General features: G+C 46.9%; 1 protein-coding gene across 1 annotated transcript; it reads right to left on the bottom strand.

The window, feature by feature from the left end:
* Positions 1–10,259: 10,259 nt before the first annotated feature.
* Positions 10,260–17,125, bottom strand: LOC309873929 (polycystin family receptor for egg jelly-like; the record flags this gene model as incomplete). The annotated part of the gene is given in 2 exon segments (XM_082751744.1): positions 10,260–10,927; positions 10,930–17,125. Coding segments are annotated over 2 exon segments (6,864 nt in total).
* Between the last annotated feature and the right edge of the window lie 4,746 nt (positions 17,126–21,871).

Below are 21,871 nucleotides of genomic sequence, written 5' to 3'. Positions count from 1 at the left end.
TATTTTTTTCCTAACACTATTTTTTTTTTTACACTAACTCCTATCACTCTTTTATATCCTAACCTTATTTGTTCCTTCCCTGGGGGTATGTTTACTATGATTTGGGTGAAGAGTTGAGTGTGAGAGTCATATCTGTTTTGCATGTACTTCATAAAGCTCATTATCCTACTCATGGGTATTAACTTTAATATTAATTTTACACATAAAGAAGCAAAAGGTTTCACTCTGGCCCAGTGGACCTCAAGACTCTGTTCTGCCACCAAAACAGGGCTGTCCTGCCAACACAAGGCTCCCTCCTTCAGCTGCCTCTCCTACCAAACTTGTGGACCTCCATCCAGCAAGTTTGTGAAAGAGATAGACAAGAACAAGCTGCAAAACTCCCCTTTGCCTAAGGCTGGTGCTTGTCAGTGATGCTGACAAGTCTGGCTGCTGTCCACAATCATGAAGGTGCGTTCACAGATCTTGTGATTTCTCTCATGTGGTCACATGCCTCCGTGAAGAAGTCAAGGTGGTGCTTCACTGGCCATAGAACAAGCCTGGCTATCTATGCTGTGATCCTTCTGTATTCAAAGTAAGCTGTGTAGTGATTCAAAGATCGAAGTCGAAATTCCTTTAAGTGGTATATTCTTTATTGCAGCGCTGGACGCACGGGGGATCTCTCCACCTATCGTGCATACCTAAAGCGGAAAGCAGTCTTGAATTTATACAATCAATCTATCAATATTCTACAAGCACCTATACATATGCATTACCTATCCCCGCCTTCCCTCGCTTCTCATGCTAATTAGCCTTTTGGCACCTTGCGCCTGCGTAGAGCCTTCCAAGAATTGTGGGCAGGGGTCTTTGGGACGTGGGCAGGGGTCTTTGGGAGGAAGACCCCGAGTCTTCCTCACAGTGTACTTTTCACCTTTGGTCAGGAATCTGCTGAATTGGCATGTTTCTTAATTGCGAGAGCTGGTTGTTGCCAATTCTTCCGTTTGTTGTATCTTTATAATGAATTCCAATGTCTAGTTTCGAGATTTATAGTCCTTACGTTTGTTTCTCTGTCCGCCTGCCGCTTCCTTATCATGAGTTTCAGTGTCTTGTTTCGAGATATACAGTCCATGTCTGGGGATTGTCCTTGCCTCCCCAATGCCTCCCCAATACCTCCTTAATCAATCCCCCCTTTTCTTTTCCCATGCAAATTCTTTTGCATCAGATACTTTCATTATTTACAGTAACACAACAAAGCAGGCATCTAAACAACATGCACACAAATATTCCTAACACTACTAATGCGATTAGAGCAATGAACACTTGTTTCAACCATTGAAAATTGGGCAACCAGGAGGTTAACTTATTCCATATTTCACTAAAACTCCACGAAAGATCATCTTTACTGATCTCATGTAGGACCCTTGTCTGCTTCCATATTTCTTCCAGGTCGGGAGAGATCCTTCCACTCTGATCTACATACACACAACAACTTGTGTTTATTACTGTACAGACTCCCCCTTGAGCGGCCAGTAACAAGTCTAGGGCCATCCGATTTCGTAATACTACCTGTGATAAACTAGATATCTCTTCTTGTTGAGCCTTTATAGCATCCAGAGTTTTGTTTTCTAACTTCTCTATAATTGCAGAAATATTAACTATTGCCTTTTCCAATTCACTCACTCCTAACCATGGGATAAACCATCAAACAAAACTATGAAAAGCGGTGTGTCTCTCTATCAATGGATTGTTAATTTTTCGTCTGATTCTCCGCATATGATTTCTCAAGTAGGCTCGAGGCACTACATCGTGTACTGTCATATTGGGGACTACCGCTCCAAGAGTGCAAGTTCCCTTCCAATTCTCGGGCAAGACCTTACAGGCTGTATCATTGCATAGCCAATACCACCCTTTTCCTTCTGGTACTGGCCAGCTGGTTGAATTTGCCCAACTGCTAGTTGTACTAATATCAATTTTTCGATTACAAGATGTCTGATTCCCCACATAAGTAGTACCTGTATTTATACAATCCTGTTTTCCCATACCCTTAGGCGGGTTACACCTTTGTACACATACACAGTAAGATTCCAACGGCACGAAGCTACTAACTTCTAGTTCCAAAACTTCTTCATATTTTCGACCCCAAGATGTGTTTTCCCACAAATTAGTCCAAGATAAGTTTGCAGGCAACGGAATCCCGATTAACGATACACCCTTATTCCCATGCTGTGGCAGATGGGTGCATACCCAACAGTTCGTCTTATTAGTTACTTGAGAAATTGTTTGTATTAAGGTCAGGTGTAAGTTCTCATCCCAAGTTGCCCACCCCGAATCCGAGAACCGCACCCCTGCAATCATTAGGATCTGGAAAACCGTAATTTTGTTGGTCCAATTGGAGTGGTGGTCTATATCCTCGCCGGGACCTTCTTCACCCTTGAATTGTGGATCCAAGCTGCTTGCTTCTTAATCTTAATGGCGGTGTGTGTTGTCAGTAATACTTGGTATGGTCCCATCCACTTTCCTTCCATTTTTCCTGTAGGGGTTGTCCTGAAAAAGTCTTTATATATATATATAATTCCCGAGCTTAAAGGGGTGGATTGGTTGATCCAACCCTCTAGCCCTGGTCCCTAAAACAAATGTATGTACTTTATTTAATTGTTTCTGAAGTTCAGTTATATAAGCATATAAATATTCTGATCCTAACTGCATTAGGTCCTCTCCACTAAATAGAAATTGCTATGGCCTTCCATATAAGATTTTGAAGGGACTCAAATTCCCTTTTATTCTAGGTTTAACTCTAATTCCAAGTAATGCTAAAGGGAGGGATTGAGTCCATGACAAATTAGCTTCTTATCCAATTTTAGCTATTTATTGTTCAATTAAATGGTTCATTTTTCTACCTGTCCACTTGCCTGTGGTCTATAAGGAGTATGCAGTTGCCAATCTATCTTTAGAATCTTACTTATCTGTTCTACCACTTGTGCACAAAATGTGAAAACTCTATCAGAACACATTGCTACTAGAATCCAAAGCATCTGAAAACGTGTCAGTCAGAACCAGTAAATAATGATACCCCCCTTTTCTAGGGAGTTCTGAAAAATCAATTTGCCACTGTTGCCCCGAATAATTTCCTTTACCGATTATTCCAAATTTTATTCTATTCTTGGTATTGGGGTTATTGTGTAAGCAAATGCTACATTGTTGAGTTACTTGTTTTATCATATCATCCCACTAATGTCTGACTCAGGCTCTTATGCAGTGTGCCAGCTCCCCAATGCGTTTTATTGTGTTCTGTAAGAACTATGGGCCATGTCAAACTAGAGGGTATTACTATGTGTTTATCTTTTAAATATACTCATCCATCTGGTTTCATTTTACCTTTCAAATCTTCAATTAATTTTAAGTCTTCTTTTGTATAATTTGGATATAGTTTGGATTTTACCGTCTGGTATCAAAGACAATGCCTTCACCTCAGTTATTTCAGCTGCCTGCTTAGCCTCTGCCAATCGATTTCCAATTTCAAAATCGGTGTTCCCCTTTTGGTGTCCCTGACAATGCATGATAGCTACCTTTTCTGGTTGTTTTACAGCCTCTAACAATTTTAAAATTTCTTCAGCATACTTTGTGTTTTCACTGAGTGGTCAGCAATCCATGTTCTTTCCAAATTGCTCCATGAGCATGTACCACGCCGAATGTATATTTAGAATCTGTCCAAATATTTACCCTTTTTCCCGCTGCCAGTTCCAATGCTCTCGTGAGAGCAACTATCTCTGCCTTTTGAGCTGATGTTCCAGGGGGTAAAGGCTTAGACTCGATTACCTGCTGAGTAGTTGTTATAGCATATCCAGCTTTACGTTGTCTTTGCATAACAAAACTGCTCCCATCCGTGAACCAAGTTTCTTCCGCATCTTCCATGGGCTCCTCCTTAAGGTCTGGTCGGCTGGAATACACAGTCTCTATAGTTTCTAAACAATCGTGAATCACAGGTTGTGCCGGAGCATCACTAAGAAAAGAGGCTAGATTCACAATATTAGTTATCACAATTTCCACGTTGTCCTGTTCTACCAATATTGCTTGATATTTCAAAATCATCAATTCTTGTTTAAGTTGTTTAAAGACTTTTTGTGCTTCTCCAGTCCAGACTAACTTTGACTGGTTAATCTTTATCAATTCACATAGAGGCTTTACCAATAGTCCATAATTATAAATCCAAAGGCGACACCAACCTGTCATTCCTAAAAAGGTTTGTAGCTCCTTTACCATTTGAGGTTCTGGAGTCTGGCAAATGACTTCCTTATGTTCAGTTCCTAGTTCTCGTTGTCCTTCCGAAATTTCAAATCCCAGATAGGTCACACTTTGTTGAGCCAGCTGGACTTTCTGTCAAGAGACTTGATATCCATTTAAACCCAGAAAATTAAGACGACTTATAGTCCGTTGAATACAACTCCCTTTAGTCTCAGTAGCTATTAAGAGATCATGTACATATTGTAACAAAGCACCTTCAGTGTCCGGAGGCATCCATGTTTCGAGTTTCCTTGCTAATTGGTTTCCAAAAATAGTGGGGCTATTCTTGAATCCTTGAGGTAGTAATGTCTACGTAAACTGCATCTTTCTGCCTGAATCGGGATTTTCCCATTCAAAGGCGAATAGGTTTTGGCTTTCTGTGGCTAAGCCTAGGCAGAAGAAGGCGTCTTTTAAATCCAGTACGGTAAACCAGACTTGACTATTCTTTAATTTAGTCAGCAAAGTATAAGGGTTTGCCACTACTGGATATATTTCCTCAGTGATTTTATTTATGGCCCTCAAATCCTGAACTAGCCTATAGCTTTTTCATCTGCCTTTTTAATTGGCAATATGGGTGCATTGTATTCTGATTCGCATTCAATCAATAATCTATACTGTAAAAATTTATTAATTATCTCTTTAATTCCTTTCCTATCTTCTATCCTCAAAGGATATTACTTAACCTTAATGGGTTTCTCTCCTGGCTTTAATTTAATAATTATTAAGGTCACATTTTTACCTCTTTCAGGGGTTTCAGTAGCCCAAACTCCTGGACATACTTGATCTGTGATCTCTAAAGGTATTTCACTTTTAGGGTCAGTTTGTATTAGTGCCAAGCTTAACACATTTGTTAGTTGTTCTTCTCCTATTCTTAATTCTATTTTCCCTTTTTCAAAGACAATTTCTGCTCCTACTTGCTCTAATAAATCTCTACCTAAGAGTGCCCATGAGGAGTTAGGCATATATAAAAATCTGTGTATGCCCCATTGTTTCCCTAACTTGTACTTCAAAGGTTCACAAAAATAAGCCTTTTCGGTTACACCTTGTCCGGGTTTCAGTTAGAACAGAGTTAATTTTCTTCCTAGTAGCTGGTAGAATGCTATGTTTTGGCTTAGGATGAGAAGAGTGCTGATAACACCCTGATGTTTTAATTGTTGCAGAGCAGTGCTTATACCAAGCCAAGGACATCTCAGCTTCTTGCTCTGTCCTGCCAACAGGCAGGCTGGGGGTGCAGTAAGAGCTGGGAGGGGACAGACCCAGGACAGGTGACCCAAACTAGCCAAAGGGGTATTCCATACCATCTGATGTCAGGCTAATACCATCTGATGTCAGGCTAAACAATACATAGGGGTGGCTAGCCAGGGGGAGGGGGCCGGACTGCTCAGGGTTAGGCTGGGCATCGGTCAGCGGGTGGTGAGCAATTGCATTGTGCATCACTTGTTTGTACACATTATTAGTAGTGGTACTATTATCATCATTGTATTATTATTATTATTATTATTATTTTGTCTTATTAAACTGTCTTTATCTCAACTCACGGACTTCACTTTCCATTTCTCTCCCCCGTCCCAGAGAGGGAGGGGGAGGGTGAGCAAACGGCTGTGTGGTGTTTAGCTGCCGGCCGGGTTAAACCACGACACATCTTTTACCCTAACATAATAATTCTGTGAAGGCATTAATGCTTGATTTAGAACTGAATATGTTGCCCCATATCAATAAGAAATTTCACTTCCATTCCTCCCCTAGCTTCATTATAACCAGTGGAGGATCTGCTAGGGTAGATTCCCCAAGTCCCCATTATTCCTGTTGAAATCAGGGGTCGATTACCCTAGGAAAAGGCTAGTCAATTTGTCCTCCGAAGCCAGGTCCAAACCATTTTGTTTTATTTATTTATTTATTTATTTATTTATTTATTTTCATTACATTTCAGAGTTGGTCCAAAAATTCCATAGGGGTTTCTTTTAGACCTTGTTGGAAGCATATTCTCAATTCCCAATTCATCCAGGTTTTAGTATTTACTTAACCGTTCATAATTTTCAGGATGATTCGGGTCTTAGTGGGGGTCGGTCAGGGGAATGCAATTGTCCACAGTTCCCTGAGCGGTCCCATCGGCAATCTGAGCTCGCACATGAACTCAGGTTGTTTTAAGAGTTAACTGCTTTTCTGTTTCTGTGACAACTCTCTCAGACCCATTGTGGTCCCTTTGCCCTAAAGGGCTAACACCCGGGATTTTAAGATCTCTGCCTCGGGCAGAGATCTATTAACATTCCTACATCCTCTTTCCCTGCTCATTCAACTTCAAACACCTTTAACACTTTCAACAACCCTTTTAACACTTCCTTTATCTTTCTCCAGCCTGTACTTCTCTAATGCCATCATCAAAGGCTCAGTCCGGGGCCAACTTAATTCCGTACCTTTTCCCACCAAGATGCTGAAACATCAGTATACAACATTTCATCCTGTTCTGCTTCTCAAAAAACAACATTAACTGTAGCAAAATATTATAGTTTAAAGTTCCATTTAGGGGCCACTTTTCTCCACATTCCAGATTATAAAGCGGCCACCACTGATTACGATATTTTATCAATGTTTTCCTGTTCACACTTCCACCGGCAGATCCTTCAATATCCTTCCAGTGACTTAAAACACATCCTAACACACTTTTCTTTAAAATTTCACTGCTTGTTTGCCCCCCCATTTTCCAGTTTACACTTTCAGAATACACATGTTACTTACAAAAGCGTATCACAAAATGTATCACTCACAAAAATACGGGCACGCAATATCTTTCAGTAGAGATGTCACAAAACTACTATTACCAGCAATATTGCCAAAATCACAATAACAATAGTCAGAGTCAAATTCCACATGCGATAAGTCAGAAAACCGAACTGTGTAACACCGTAACAATATCTTTCTTACAACAATGCCATGAACCTACTATTACCACCAGGAAAATAGCCAAAATCGCAGTAACAATAACCAAAGTTAAATACCATACTCCATGAGTCAGAAAACCGAAATAGACAACACAATTCCAGATGGACCTTAAAGCGAGCTCTTTCCTTAAGGTCCCCAAATATACTTTTGGTGCTTACCACAAAGTATATACCAAACACTGCCTCGCAGAAGATCACCTTCTGACTTACAGACAGTTCCAGATACAGATGGACCCCAAGGTCCCCAGATATACTTGTGGTACTAACCACAAAGTATATACCAAATACTGTCCTGCAGAAGTCACCTTCCGACTTACTGGACAGTCCCAGATGACCGGTCTACCAGAAAACCAAACCAGAATAAAGAATATACTCACTTACAATGATGGGGTCCTTGTCTGCCTCCGCAGTGATCCGGTGAGTCGAGGAGTCCCTCCGGGAAATCCCGGGGGTACCCTAGGGAGTCCTGTCCCCAGCGGGTCCTGCGGTCCGGCAGAGAGGTCGTCCCATCTGGGGTGCCAGATTGATTCAAAGATCGAAGTCGAAATTCCTTTAAGTGGTATATTCTTTATTGCAGCGCTGGATGCACGGGGGATCTCTCCACCTATCGTGCATACCTAAAGCGGAAAGCAGTCTTGAATTTATACAATCAATCTATCAATATTCTACAAGCACCTATACATATGCATTACCTATCCCCGCCTTCCCTCGCTTCTCATGCTAATTAGCCTTTTGGCACCTTGCGCCTGCGTAGAGCCTTCCAAGAATTGTGGGCAGGGGTCTTTGGGACGTGGGCAGGGGTCTTTGGGAGGAAGACCCCGAGTCTTCCTCACAGTGTACTTTTCACCTTTGGTCAGGAATCTGCTGAATTGGCAGGTTTCTTAATTGCGAGAGCTGGTTGTTGCCAATTCTTCCGTTTGTTGTATCTTTATAATGAATTCCAATGTCCAGTTTCGAGATTTATAGTCCTTACGTTTGTTTCTCTGTCCGCCTGCCGCTTCCTTATCATGAGTTTCAGTGTCTTGTTTCGAGATATACAGTCCATGTCTGGGGATTGTCCTTGCCTCCCCAGTGCCTCCCCAATACCTCCTTAATCAGTAGCTGCATGGAAAATTCCCACTTCTTATGAATAAGATTCTTTTTCTGAGTGTACCATCAAGGTTCTTTTTTTTTTTTTTTTTTTTCCTGCCTGCATATGGCAAGATCCATTTTTAAAATTACTTGTGTTTTCTCAGTTTGATAGTGTACCAATAGTTTGTAAAAACCCAAAGGGCAGTACTGAGGAAGCTGCATGAGTAGGTAGTTCTGTCATGTTTGCCACTTTTTCTAACAAAATACAGGCCTACGTTTGGATAATAGCACTTAAAATAAGGAGAAAGGGAATCTTTGTTAGAGGTGGTCCCCCAGGGATCACCTGTATCACCAGCAGAGGGTGAAGTGTGTCATTGCGGTTGCATTTTGTAAAGTTACTTCTGTGGATATAAAGAGTGGATATAAAGAGTGCCTGACTGTTAGTTTTCCATTCCTTCCTTGTGAGTTTTGTTCTTGATGAGAGCAAAGCAAGTTCTCTGTCTTGCCTGTAGCAGTTTATCTTGGTTACTCTTCAGTACCTTGGTTAGTCTTCACCTACAGATTATAATATACTGACTAGTAAGGGGATAGAGTTTTAAATAGAGTTTTAAAATACAGAATTCTATGGAGAAAAAAAAATAAATCTGAGGCTCTATAAAATAGTATTCTGCAGTCTATTGCTAATGCCCAGAAGTTAGGTGTTAACAAAGCCATCTCCTGCAAATATAAATGCAGTGTTGTGAACTATTTTTAGTTGTCAGGAGATACCATGCTAAATGACCCTGACTTTTTTATTATTTATGCTTTGAGCAGTAAAGATTTTTTTCAGGTCTCTGGCCATTTTGGCTCTTACATTATCATGTGCTCAGCCAGAGGCAAGAGTCCCGCTCAGACTACTGATCTAATTCTTTATTCATCATCTAGATAAATAAAGAGCGGTTCCTATGTGTGCAGGGTCTGGCTCGTATGGGGTTAATAATGCTGTGCCAGATGAGGCGATGCTTAGCGGGAAAAGCAGAATGGCACTTTTCAAAAGCAAGCCCTCTGCAGAGACTTGCTGGGAATTGGTCTGCTGGTGGCAAGTGACTGCTTTTGTATGACTTAGAATCACTGAATCATAGAATATATCAAGTTGGAAGGGACCCATAAGGATCATGGAGTCCAACTCCTGGCACCACACAGGTCTACCCAAAAATTCAGACCATGTGACTAAGTGCACAGTCCAAATGCTTCTTAAACTCCACCAGGCTTGGTGCCATGACTGCTTCACTGGGGAGCTTGTGCCAGCGCACGACAACCCTCTCGGTGAAGAACCTCTTCCTGATATCCAGTCTAAACCTCCCCTGTCACAGCTTGACACCATTCCCATGGGTCCTATCACTGGTCACTGAAGAGAACAGATTGGCGCCTGCCCCTCCACTTCCCTTGTGAGGAAGCTGTAGACTGCGATGAGGTCTCCCCTCAGCCTCCTCTTTTCCAGGCTGAACAGGCCAAGTAACCTCAGCCTCTCCTCATACATCTTCCCTGCTAGGCCCTTCACCATCTTTGTAGCCCTCCTCTGGACACTCTCCAACAGTTTCTGTCCTTCACTTCTGGGTATCTATTTCTGTTGTTGCTTTCCTTCACATATTAGACTGTCTTTATTGCAACCCACTTATTTATTTATCTATTTCCTTGCTTTGCCCTTCCAATTCTCTCCCCATCGTGATGGATAGGGAGCGAGCAAGTGGCTGGCTGGGGGCTCACCATCCAAATGCGGTTGACCCATTGCGTTATGGCAGCAAAATAGCAATGACACCAATGCAAAATAGTCTCAGCACAATTTCTTTCAGTTGAGAAACTCTAAGCACAATCAGTAGCAAGGGGTTGAATGTTAAAATATTCTTAAAAATAAAACAAAATATTTATGAACATTTAATGGAAACCTAAATATTACATTAAACATAAGTATTACAGAGTACAGTTGACCTGGAATATGAAATCTTGCATTGTTCATATGACAAGATAAACCATTTTTTTTTCATTTATTTTTCTGTTCTTGAGGCCTAAATGCTGCTGACGTCTCTTCTGAGGTTGGCCATAGAGCATGCTGTGAGAAAGATTGGGTTCACCTGTTTTGGCTGTTCTACAGATCAGGTAACACAGTATCTTTCTAAGCCTTTGTAATAAAAAATCAAATGCTTGGGCTTCATCAGATGGTTCTTCATACATGGATTGTCTCAAATCTCTGTAGGCAGACATAATAACAGCTTGGAAGAGATTGATCAAAAGACAGATCATCACAAACATGAAAGAGGCTAGGAAGAGACCACCCAGGAACCTGTTGGAATGAAAGTCAGTATCTCTGAAAGCTAAAACACAGTAAGAGAACACAGACTGAGCTGAGTGAATGATGCTATTGTAATTGTCATCATGCTGGCCAAACACAAGGTAGCCGAAAGCCATAAATACAAAGAAGTACACCATCACCACAAAAGCCATAGAAAATATTCCGGGAAGAGCTGCCATGATTAATCGCTGTGCCAGACGCACATCATAAAAGAATTGAGAATATTTTAGAGTTCTCAAAACTACAAGAAATGCCAAGAAGCCCGTAGTATTCCTTAAAATCTGATCTACATGAGAAACTGCATGAAAAGGAATGAAATCATTTGGGTAAGTAAGTAGAACTTCACTATATCAGCTCCCATCTTAAACTTTAGGACCCTTAAAAGAACAAAAAGGAAGAATGTTGATACTAAGCCAAAATTAATTAAGTTGGAAGGGCTTTTAATATATTTTTTCCTTTGCACAATGATGTAAAGGCCATCTGTGATGTAAATGAACAGAAAGGCAACAAAAACAACAAAGAGTAATTGTTGACCTTTTGTTTGCTGATGAAAAATAGGGAGTGCAAAAGAGTGTATTGACAAACTTGGCTTTATGGTCCCCAGTTGAGAAAGTTCAAATATGATTGAGATACTGCAGAAAAGCTGCACATCGGAGTTAAATGTAGTTAATTCAATGATCAGAGCCCATGTATTTTCATCGATCCAACGGCTCTTTTGCAGCAAATCCAGCCTTGCTGTGGAATTACGTCTTCCTTCTTTGGGGAAAAAGTAAAAGGTGTAACCTCCGGATCCGTATGTGTGCAAATTGCCAGATGAGTAATAACTCCACGGAGTTTTGTTTGGCTGGTAAGTAAACCCAAGCCAACTGCTGGCATCCTTGGAAACAGACTGGTTGGAAATCTTTGACCAACTGCCAGCGTAGTCACCTTTCTCTTCAGTGTCCCTGCCGTATTTGTGAAGACAGTGGCTTTCACTGATCACAAGTTTATTTACAAAGCTATGAGGTTGGAAACATTTTTTCTCAGTCTGTTTAGCCCGTATTTGCCTCATCCTAGGCAAACCAATGATTTTGGACCAGCTCTCAGGAAGGAAGGAAGGCTGAATGTTGTTGTGGATCAAGGGCAAGAAGACATCATTCATCCACATGTAAATATCTTCTATCTTGTCCACAGGGGAGAGTCTGGGAGAGAACTGGTTCTGAATAAATTGGTTGTTGTGAAAAATGTTGTTGTTCTCACTGGAATAGGCAAAATGTAATACCAGAGCTAAAAAAACAAGGTGGCTAATGAAATCTCGTATGAAAACAAAAGCCTTGGCTTTAATTTTTGCCCTTTTCAGCATCTTTGCAATTTCATCAGCTTCTAAAGGCTTATACTGCTTGGTGCCTCTGATTTGGGCAAGTTTCAAGTGCTTCTCCCTCATCTCATCTTCACTCAGTGTTTCCTTGTCCAGCTTTATCTCAGAATAATTTTCCTGAGTTAACCACGGAATGTTTGCACAGTATTTAGGACGAACTGTATTCAAAGCTGAGTAACAAACGATTTTTAGGACAGAAAGGAAAAACACATTCTGAATAAAGGAGGCTGCCGATGCTAAAAGCCACTCCATGGAAGTCTGGTAGCCGTAAGACAAACCATACAGTACAATGAAAAATGATGATACACCAGTTACAGCTATAACCAATGCCCACGAGAGATAGACGCACCACCAACAAAAAACCACCTGTGGCGTCTTGCGAAAAGGCCTGGAGGTGACACTTAGCGGCTTGCTTTCTTTCAGAAAGTTGCCACCTTCTTCTGCAGAGTTTTTATTGAAACTGGAATTGGGTGGTAGCCCTCTCTGCAAGACCTGAGCCTTTGGAGGGGAATTCTTTTTGGCAGTCTGCTCCTCAGCTCCAGTTGCATCGGCATCTCTTTCAGAAATGGGGGAGTGGCTCCAGTTCTGGGGAGCTCCTCGATTGCTCATCCTTCGGTGAGGCAGTGGGCCCTGTGCATTGCTGGAGCCAGGAAAGTTCTCCAGGGGATTATTATTCCCGGATTGTGATGAAGTTTCTGAGAGGTACCGTTTTTGCAAAGGTTCCTTCCCGTTCTTAAGCTTTCCAGAAAGGAGGGGTGGACTGCCGGTTGGGTCCTTCTGGGAATACTTAAATAAGGCAATGATAAGCATCTCCACAGGTATCGTAACCAAAGCACATTCAATCCCTATTATTATTGATCTCAAGTACCTCAAGTGTATTGGAGATTGCTCTTCCTTGTCAGCATTAAAGAACATAATGTTAACGAGCAGGTTTAATAATAAGATCGTTAAACATGAAGATAACCTTTGGAGCCTGGTGAAAGTGCCAGTGGGAAAGCGAGCAAAAATCGAGAGCCACAGATGGCCCTCTGTCAGACCATTGGAGAGATGGATCAAAAAGTAGTCCTTTCTGGGTAGGGGATCTTTGGGGTTTGTGACAAAGAATGTCCTTTCCAGTAAGCCATCTCCCTTGTCGAGAGAAAGCCACTTCCTGCACATAAATAGCCAGGTCTTCCGAGTGGACGTGTTTTCAACTTTGGCTCTGCTTAAGAACCATCCAGGAGATGGGCCCCTGTTATTGTGCCAGACCCTGAAGGCGCAGATGTCTCCTAAGTCCTCCCTAGTTGTCAAGAGAAAGCAGTCAGTGCTTCCTTGACGGAAAGAAGGAACCTGGGGGTGCCGTAAGCAGTGGACATCGCTTGTGCCGTTCTGACCAATGAGCTGGAGAAAAACGTCAGCTTTGGTTCCAGCTCCCCAGCGACTGCCTGTGTACAAGGTGACCAAAAAGCTCTCTTTGTCCAAGGGGTCGTTGTCAGGCAGAACTATAATCTTGTCTTTGCTGGCCCTGTCAGCCCTGTCTTTTTGTATGGCCCAGAGGGACAAGAGCAAGTAGACTGCAAAAATGAAGAGCACCGTTAAAAGTGTCACAGGGTTTTTAGGGATGTCTGCTATGAGCGTTTTCTCCAGGTCCACCGTGTTGGGGGTAACTATTACTTTGGCTGCCAAGAACCTGATGTCAAATGTGGATGTATTTGAGGCCACACGGACTGACAGGCTTCTTTGACTCTGCTTCATCTTGCAGATGCAGTGTACCCTCTGCCAGTCAGTCAAGGGGCCAAGCCTGCACAGGTCTTCCCTCCAGTGACTTCGAACTCCACCCAGAAACAAGCACTGGTCACTGAAAATGTTGATGCTCACCAGCCCCGTGGTTGGATACCTTGTAAGGTAGGGCGTCAGCAAGACAATGGAGATGTTCTGACTGTCGGCACCACTTCCTTGAGCTGCGGCTTTCAGCAGTGACTCTGGGAGACAGATAACGTAAGGAGCCTTGATGTTACAGTCCGCATTAGCCGTCTTGGTTTTGCTTGCAACTGTCGGCATATCAGGAAAAGCATCAAAAGAGGCTATGGGAAAAGCCTGAGTGACGTTTGTGCCCGTAAACACTACCACCTGGAAGGTCACTTTTAATTTCGTCAGGATCTGGATGTAGATGATCTTGGTATTTCTGTTCACTTCAAGACTAAATCCTCCAGTAGTGTAGGTTTCTGTTCTATCGGGTCCCACTGCTAATCGAAAAGTTGCTGATTCAGTATCCTTCCTTGCGATAAGAATGTCCGCTTCTTCAGGCAGGATCCCTTGCAGATCCCCGTTAGCCTTGGTCTCTGCCATCTTGAAGCCCAAGACAGTTGTTGCGATTTCCGATGTGTAACCTAGCCATGGGAAAGGATTCTCATCAAACTCAAAAACCGCAGTGGAAATGACAGCGTTGCGGGGCAGACTTGAATTCTGTCCTTTCTGCAGTGTTGGATAGAAACAATTCCTGCAGGTTTCTGTGGCTGAGAACGCATTGGTGACATTCCAGTTTTCATCCTTCTTCAAAGTGATGTTCCAGTTTTTTGTTTCCATGACAGTGTCTGTCTCTCCGGGGACTTTGCCCTGGAAAACTATCTCTGTTAAGTTTTCCACGATGGAGAAGACTTGCGTGACTCCACCAACATTGACATTCCTGCGAGGCAGAAGAGCAGCCCTCATGATGTTGGACAAGCACCTTAGTATTCCGCTGGTCTGAATTTCTATTTGTTCAGACCAGTGGCTCTCATTCCTCTGTACTTTCAGCACTCTCGTTACTTCGGTCAGTTTTGTAATGGCAATCTCCTGTGAACGAATGTTCACTTCCTCTGGTTCCTCTGTGACTTGAAAAAGGGAGGCAACTACTTGGTTGATTTCCATCATGCTCTCTACCGAAATATTTACAGCTGTTTTAATCAGGCTTTCCCGAAACTGAGCCTTGGGTATCTGGATTGTTGGTGCAGCTTTAATATAGTTGAGGACCGAGGCTGCAAGATAAGCCAAGTAACCAGCATTAAAATAGTCTCCGGTCTGCAGATAAGCTGTCATGGGCGCGCTTAAACCGCTCACTGAGGCAAGCATTTCATGGAAGACGACAGCTAGTGGTCGACTCTTCACAGGGTTCTCCACTCGGATATATAAGCTCACCTGGGTAAATGCCCCGAGAGAATCACTGACCTGAACATACAGGGTCAAAGTAGACTTCCGAGAGGGCACGCCAACTGGCAGGAAAGACGGAGGAGTTCTAGGCTGATAGCCAACGTACAGAATGATGCCAAAAGTGTTTTCCTCCACCGAGCTTATTTTGGCGGTCTGGGATACATCGGAAGCTACTATTACTTTGTATGTCAGAGGTAAGTTGCTGTCAGAAAATCCATTGCACTGGACAACAAATTTAGTCTGAAAGGCTGTACCCCGGTGTGGGCTGATGCTGCACGTCCCGGCCCTGGGAGGAGAATTCACTCTGAACACATATCTGTAGAGTGATGACCCACCGCCCCGAGTGGTCACTTTTAAGAGCAGCGTGTATGACTGATGCGCAGCATTTGTAAAAGTCAGAGCATGTATAGAGAGGAAAGGACCAGACCTGCCCGTTGAAGTTCTGGAAGACCAGTCAAAGCGGATTTCGGTAGAGTTTTCCAAACAAAGGGACCAGAGGTAGACCGGCTGGCTCTTTGTCGGACAGTTCAGGCATTTTCCCGACAACGTAAACCTCTCCGTCGGAATGACAGCGCCGCCACAGTTCTCCAGGCACGCCACGGCCAGAAGAGGAGGGGAGCCAGGCCTCACGTCTACGGTCTGCTTGGCATAGCTCTTTCTACTGTCCTTCTGGATGACCAGACGGAAGTGGTATGCAGCGTTTCCTGGGAGGAATTCTGGTGGCACTGCCTGAACAGAACCCGTAGGTGTTGGCCATTTCAAGTCCCTCTGGGAGCGATGACATTTCTGTCCTGCACTGACTTGCATGGTCTCATAGTCCGACACCTTTTTAGTGCAGTACCAAGTAAACGCGATTCCCTCAAGCGGCTCCTGCGAATCAGGGTCGTAGGACGCGGAGCCATCAAGAGTCCAGCGATCCGAGAAACCCACCGTCCGGTACGTGCCTCCGGCGATATTCGCCACCAGATCACTTCTCTCAATCTGAAGGAAAACTCTGTCCGTGCGACTGAAGTGTCTTTTAGCCCCAATAACATCCACTCGAGCAGTAAAATACACCTGATACATGCCGTAATTCAGAGTACAGCCGGGGACAGTTAGCTGCACCGTGTCCACGCCGTGCAGGAAGGACACGTTTAAAGGTTTCTCCCAGTCCGGATTCGTTTTCATGTCCGGAACAGCATAGAATATCCACTCCGGCTTTATAGACAAGCTGAGGCTGCAGTCCACCAGCACTCTGGCATACAGGTAGAAAGTCATGCCCCTTTTCTGATGGATGACAGACGTGTGAAGAGGCTTTTGAATTACGACCGAGTTTAGCTTACAGGCTGCTGCCTGCCGAAGCACTGCCATTTCCACTGTTCCCGGGGTGCTGTTACTGACCGCGAGCCTCAGGAGACCTGGCACGAGCCCCCTCGGGGCGCCGCTCCCTTCTGCCACAAGCCCTGCCTCTTCTTCGGGGTGGAAGGCTGGCGCAGCACGACGAGCCAGCCGTGGCGCACCTCCTCCGTGATCGCCGCACATGTCCGTGCTGTTGAGGACAGCACGTCTGGGCAGCATCACGACGCTGATGTTGCGGTGCAGACACCTGGGTGCCGCGCACAGGCTGGACGAGCACTGCACCGTGATGAGGCCAGAGGCTGCGGGCAGAGGAGCGTGCCCGGGCCGCGGGAGGCCTGTGTGCAGCGTCACCTGCCCTGCCCAGCCCGAGGTGCTCCTCGCCCGGGCCGAGTTGAGGTACCAGAGGCAGCGAGGCGGGGCTGGCGGCCGCGTCCCTCCCTTCTCGGCCTCGGGCCCCGCTCCTGGGGCCGGCTGGTAGCGCAGCGTCACGGTGCCGGTCTCCGGGCACGCGACGCAGCCCCGGGCGTCGTGCCCTCGGGAGACGCGGCCGTGGGGGCCCGGGCAGCTGAGCAGCAGCGGCGGCGGCTGCAGGCGGGGAGCAGGGGCCGGCAGGGCTCGGAGGAACGAGCCGAGCAGCGGGAGGAGGAGCGCGGGGCGCAGGGGCATGGCGGCGGCGCCCCGAGGGCCCCGGGCAGCACCGGCGCTGCGGACGGCAGGGCGGCAGCCGGCCGGGGGGCCCCAACCGCCGGCGGGGACTAACGGCCACGGCTCGGAACCCGCCCCGCGGAGCCCGGCCCCCGCCCCCCGGCCCCGGCGGCAGGGCAGGGCCGGGCAGGGCCGGGCAGGGCCAGGGAGCCGCCGGGCTGCCGAGGCGCCCCGGGGCGGCCGGGCCCCGCGTGGCCGGCGGCAGCAGCAGCAGCGGGCCCCGGCGGCGGCCCCGGGGGCTCGGCAGCGAGCGCGGCCGGCGGGATGAGCGGCCCCGGCCCGGCCCCGCCGCCGGCGGCCCCGCCCGCCCCTGCCGCGGCCCCTCTTCCTTTATGAGCTTCTTGAAGGTAGAATCGGAGAATCAGTAGGGCTGGAAAAGACCTCCAAGTTTTTCTGGTCCGACCATCCCCCTACCACCACTGTCACCCACTAAACCATGTCCCCAAGCACCACGTCCAGCCTTTCCTTGAACACCCCCAGGGACAGTGACGCCACCACCTCCCTGGGCAACCCGTCCCAGTGCCTGACTGCTCTTTCTGAGTAGAAATGTCTCCTCGTTTCCAATATGAACCTTCCCTGGCACAACCTGAGGCCATTCCCTCTGGTCCTATCACTGGTTATCTGTGAGAAGAGGCTGACCCCCAGCTCTCCACACCTTCCTTTCAGGTAGCTGTAGACAGCAATGAGGTCTCCCCTGAGCCTCCTCTTCCCCTGTCAGCCCTGTCTTTTTGCATGGCCCAGAGGGACAATGGCAAGTAGGCTGCAAGAATGAAGAGCACCGTTAAAAGTGTCACAGGGTTTTTAGGGATGTCTGCTATGAGCATTTTCTCCAGGTCCACCATGTTGGGGGTAACTATTACTTTGGCTGCCAGGAACCAGATGTTGAATGTGGATTTATTTGAGGCCACATGGACTGATGGGCTTCCACAACTCTCCGTCATTTTGCAGATGCACTGTTCCCTTTGCCAGTCTCTCGCAGAGCCAAGCCTGCAGATGTCTCTGGCGATATTTGCCACCAGACTAGTTCTCTGGGGCAGAGGAGTACTTGTTGGTGAGAGGCCTGTCTGCAGCATGCCCTGCCCTACCCAGCGAGAGGTGCTCCTCACCCAGGCCGAGTTCAGGTACCAGGTGCAGCGTGGTGCAGCTGGTGGCTGCATCTCTTTCCTCTCAGCCTCTGGTCTTGCTCCTGGACCCAGGTGGTAGTGCATCACCCTGGTGCTGCTCCCCCGGCACGTGACGCAGCCCTGGGTGTTGTGCTGTTGGGAGACATTTCCAAGAGTGTCCAGGAAGGTGAGCAGCAGGGGTGGTGGCTGCAGGTGGAGAGAGGAAGCTCGCAGGGCTTGGTGGAACAAGCCGAGCAGCGGAAGGAGGAGAAGAGGGCACGGAGGCATGTCAGCAATGACCAGAAGGTCCTGAGGGAGCTCTGGCATTACAGTGCTACCTGCAAGTGGGAGCCAGCTGAGGAGTCCCAACTGTTAGTGGGTGCCCTTGGAGATCAGAATGTGCTCCATGGAGACCAGGACCTAACCCCCTCCTCCCCGGCACAGCTGGCAAGGGGGCCTGGTGTGGGGGCCTGGTGCAGGTGCCATCATTGTCCCTTGGGCGGCAGCTGCCCAGTCCTGGGCTGCCTTGGCCCTGGTGTGCTGGGGCAGGCAGGACAGCTGCCCGCCAGCAGACGTGGCTGCCATTCCCCGTGAGCTGGAGTTCCCATGTCCTCCTCAGCAGCCAGATGGTTTTTCTTCACTCTCACTCTGTCTGTCCTTCCCCACCACCCAGAATATCCCCTAATATGTTTGAGCATGACTTCTCACAGTGCACCTGCAGGCATGTCTGCCCAGCCTGAGCCCCACACAAAGCCTTTGGAGCGGACTGCTCATTGCTGTTGCAGAACAGACAGCGCAGAAAGAAGGCCAGGCTGGGAGCAGCAAGGGGCAAGGTGAGCAGCCATGCTGTCAGCATGGAGTCTCCAGATGACGGGGGTGAGTCTTGGGCTTTCCTGACTCCCCTTGGCCCTCAGCCCTGCAGCTCTGCTCTCAGAGCTGGCCTGCCTGGCCCCTACCATGCTGTGGCCACCGTGCCTGGGCCCAGTCCCGCAGCAGCAAGTGGGTCCTAGTGCGAGGAGCTGCAGGGGGTGTCATGGCAGCAGGGACACTGCTAGAAGGGAAGAGTCAGCAGGAAAGCAGCAGCAAGGGCAAGGCTTTGGTCTGGCCCAAAAGAGAAAAGGCAAAGCAGGAAAAGGAGTGGAGGCAATGGCACTCTCCTCCAGGAAGCCTGGCAGCGGGCAGTCTGTTCTGGGTTTAGGGAGAAGAATGAGGGGAAATGAGTGCAAGAAGCAGCAGAGCCAGCGTGTGTGAAAAGGGAAGGTGATGGCTGCTTTACAAGCTCTTCTTCTGCCTTGTACCTACTCAGCTCTCCTGGATTTCCTTCAGTCACAGATTCGTATGCCAGTACACACAAGCCCCAAGACCTGAGTGTCCCCAGCAGTCTGGGCAGGATCACTTGTTTATGACCCAGAGGACAATGGGTGCTGCTCTCATGTGCACCCATTGGCTCTTAGGTTCTTCATTGGCAACAACGGATGAGGTTTGGGCAAGTTTTTTCTATTTTTTTAGGTGTGCTCATCTGTTAATCATAGAATTAAAGAACGGCTTGGCTTAGAATGGACCTTAAAGATCATGTGGTTCCAACCCCCTGCCATGAGCAGGAATGCCACCCAGTAGCTGAGGTTGCCCAGCCTCATCCAGTCTTGGTCTTGAACACCTTCCAGGATGGGGCATCCACAACCCCTCTGGGCAACCTGTTGTCTGTGCCTCAGCACCCTCTGAGTGAAGAATTCCCTCCTAACATCTAACTCTCCCTTCTTTTAGTTTAAAACTATTCCCCCTTGTCCTGTTATTATCTGCCCAAGTAAAAAATTGCTCTCCATCTTTTTACAAGCCCCCTTTAAAGTACTGAAAAGCCATAAGGAAATCTCCCTGGAGCCTTTTCTTTTTAGGCTGACCATCCTCAGCTCTCTCAGCCTTTCTTCACAGGAGAGGTGCTCCAGCCCTCTGTGCATCCTTGTGGCCCTCCTCTGGACCCGCTCCAACAGCCCCACATCCTTATGGTGCTGGGGGCCCCAGAGCCGGCTGTGGCACTCCAAGTGGGGCCTCACAAGGCAGAGCAGAAGGGGACAATCCCCTCCCTTGACCTGCTGCTGGCCACCCTTCTGCTGCTGCAGCCCAGGATGCAGTTGGCCTTCTGGGCTTTGCAAGCACATACTGCTGGCTCATGATGAGCTTTTGGTCCACCAGAACCTCCAAGTCCTTCTCCACAGGGCTGCTCTCAGTGAGTTCTTCTCCCAGTCTGTCATGTCTGGGATTGTACCGACCCAGGTGCAGCACCTTGCACTTGGCCTTGCTGAACCACACTAGGTTAATGTGGGCCATTTCTCAGGCTTGTCCAGGTCCCTTTGGATGGCATCCCTTCCTTCTCTTGTATTGACTTCACCCCTCAGCTTGGTGTCATCTGCAAACTTGCTGAGGTGACTCAATCCCACTGTCAATGTCATTGATAAAGATATTCAACAGTACCAGTCCCAAGACAGACCCTTGAGGGACACCACTCATCACCAGCCTCTGCCTTGACTTAGAGCCATTTTCCACCACTCTCTGGGTGCAGCCTTCAAGCCAATTCCTTACCCACTAAATGGTCCACCCTTTACATCCATCTCTCTGCAACACAGAGACCAGGATGTCATGTGGGCCTGTGTGAAAGGCCTCAGGGAAGTCCAGGTAGATGACGTGGGTGTGTTTTCCCTTGTCAACTGCTGCAATCACTCCATCACCACCAGAAGGCCACCAGACCTGTCAGGCACAATTTGCCCTTGGTGACGCTGTGCTGGCTGTCTTGGATCATCTGCTCGTCCTGCACATGCCTTGATATTGCTTCCAGAAGGGTCTGTTCCATGAAATTCTGCTGTGTAGTGGGTGGTTTGTCCAGTCTGTTGTCCTGGTGAGCTAACAGGAGCCGAGGTGAAACGGTGCAGCCTTGCTGCTATCCTGCTGTTGTCAGTGTGAGAGTCTTCTGGTGAGGAGTGAGCTATGCTGCAGCCTTGTGAGGGCAGAGGCTTTCCAGGCTGGATGGAAACTGCACGTACCTGAACCAGATGAGCTGGGAGCCGTGTCCTTAGGGATGAATGCTGGCCTTCTTTCAGCCCTAGCTGATGTTCGTGCCCAAATGTTTTCATTCCTATGAGCCTTGGCATCAACAGAACTCCTCCAAATGGGATCACCTTTTCTCCTTGGGCTGACTGGGGCTGATGTGCTAAACCGGCGGTGGCCTGGAGAACTGCTTCAAGCAGAAATTGGTTTTGAAGCCTGGTGAGGAGAGTGGTCCGTGGCCTATTTGTGGGGGTCCTTGCAAGGTAGTCTGTAACTGGCAGGCCTGACTTTAAGGCCTTCTTGGCATTTTCCTTGATGCTGTTTCTGAATGTAGTGTGAGTTGTAAAGCAAACTTGTAACGTTCTATTCTGGTCTCGTCTCCCAGGCTTGTAAAGTGAACACTTGAGTACTAGAAGTGTTGGGATGTGAGTCTTTAAGCCAATCAGTGAGAGAAAAGAAAGCAGTTTTGAGCACTGTTGGAAAAGATGTCTTTGCGAGGCTCCCTAAAAGTTTTGACAACTACGGCATTAGTTAGGTGAGTAAATTGGGAAGGAAAGCCCCTGAC

Source organism: Aythya marila (assembly GCF_965140915.1).
Source record: "Aythya marila genome assembly, chromosome: 1".
Lineage (NCBI taxonomy): Eukaryota > Metazoa > Chordata > Aves > Anseriformes > Anatidae > Aythya > Aythya marila.
Note: the sequence above shows the minus strand (reverse complement) of the source record. Positions and strands in the feature narration are given on the sequence as shown.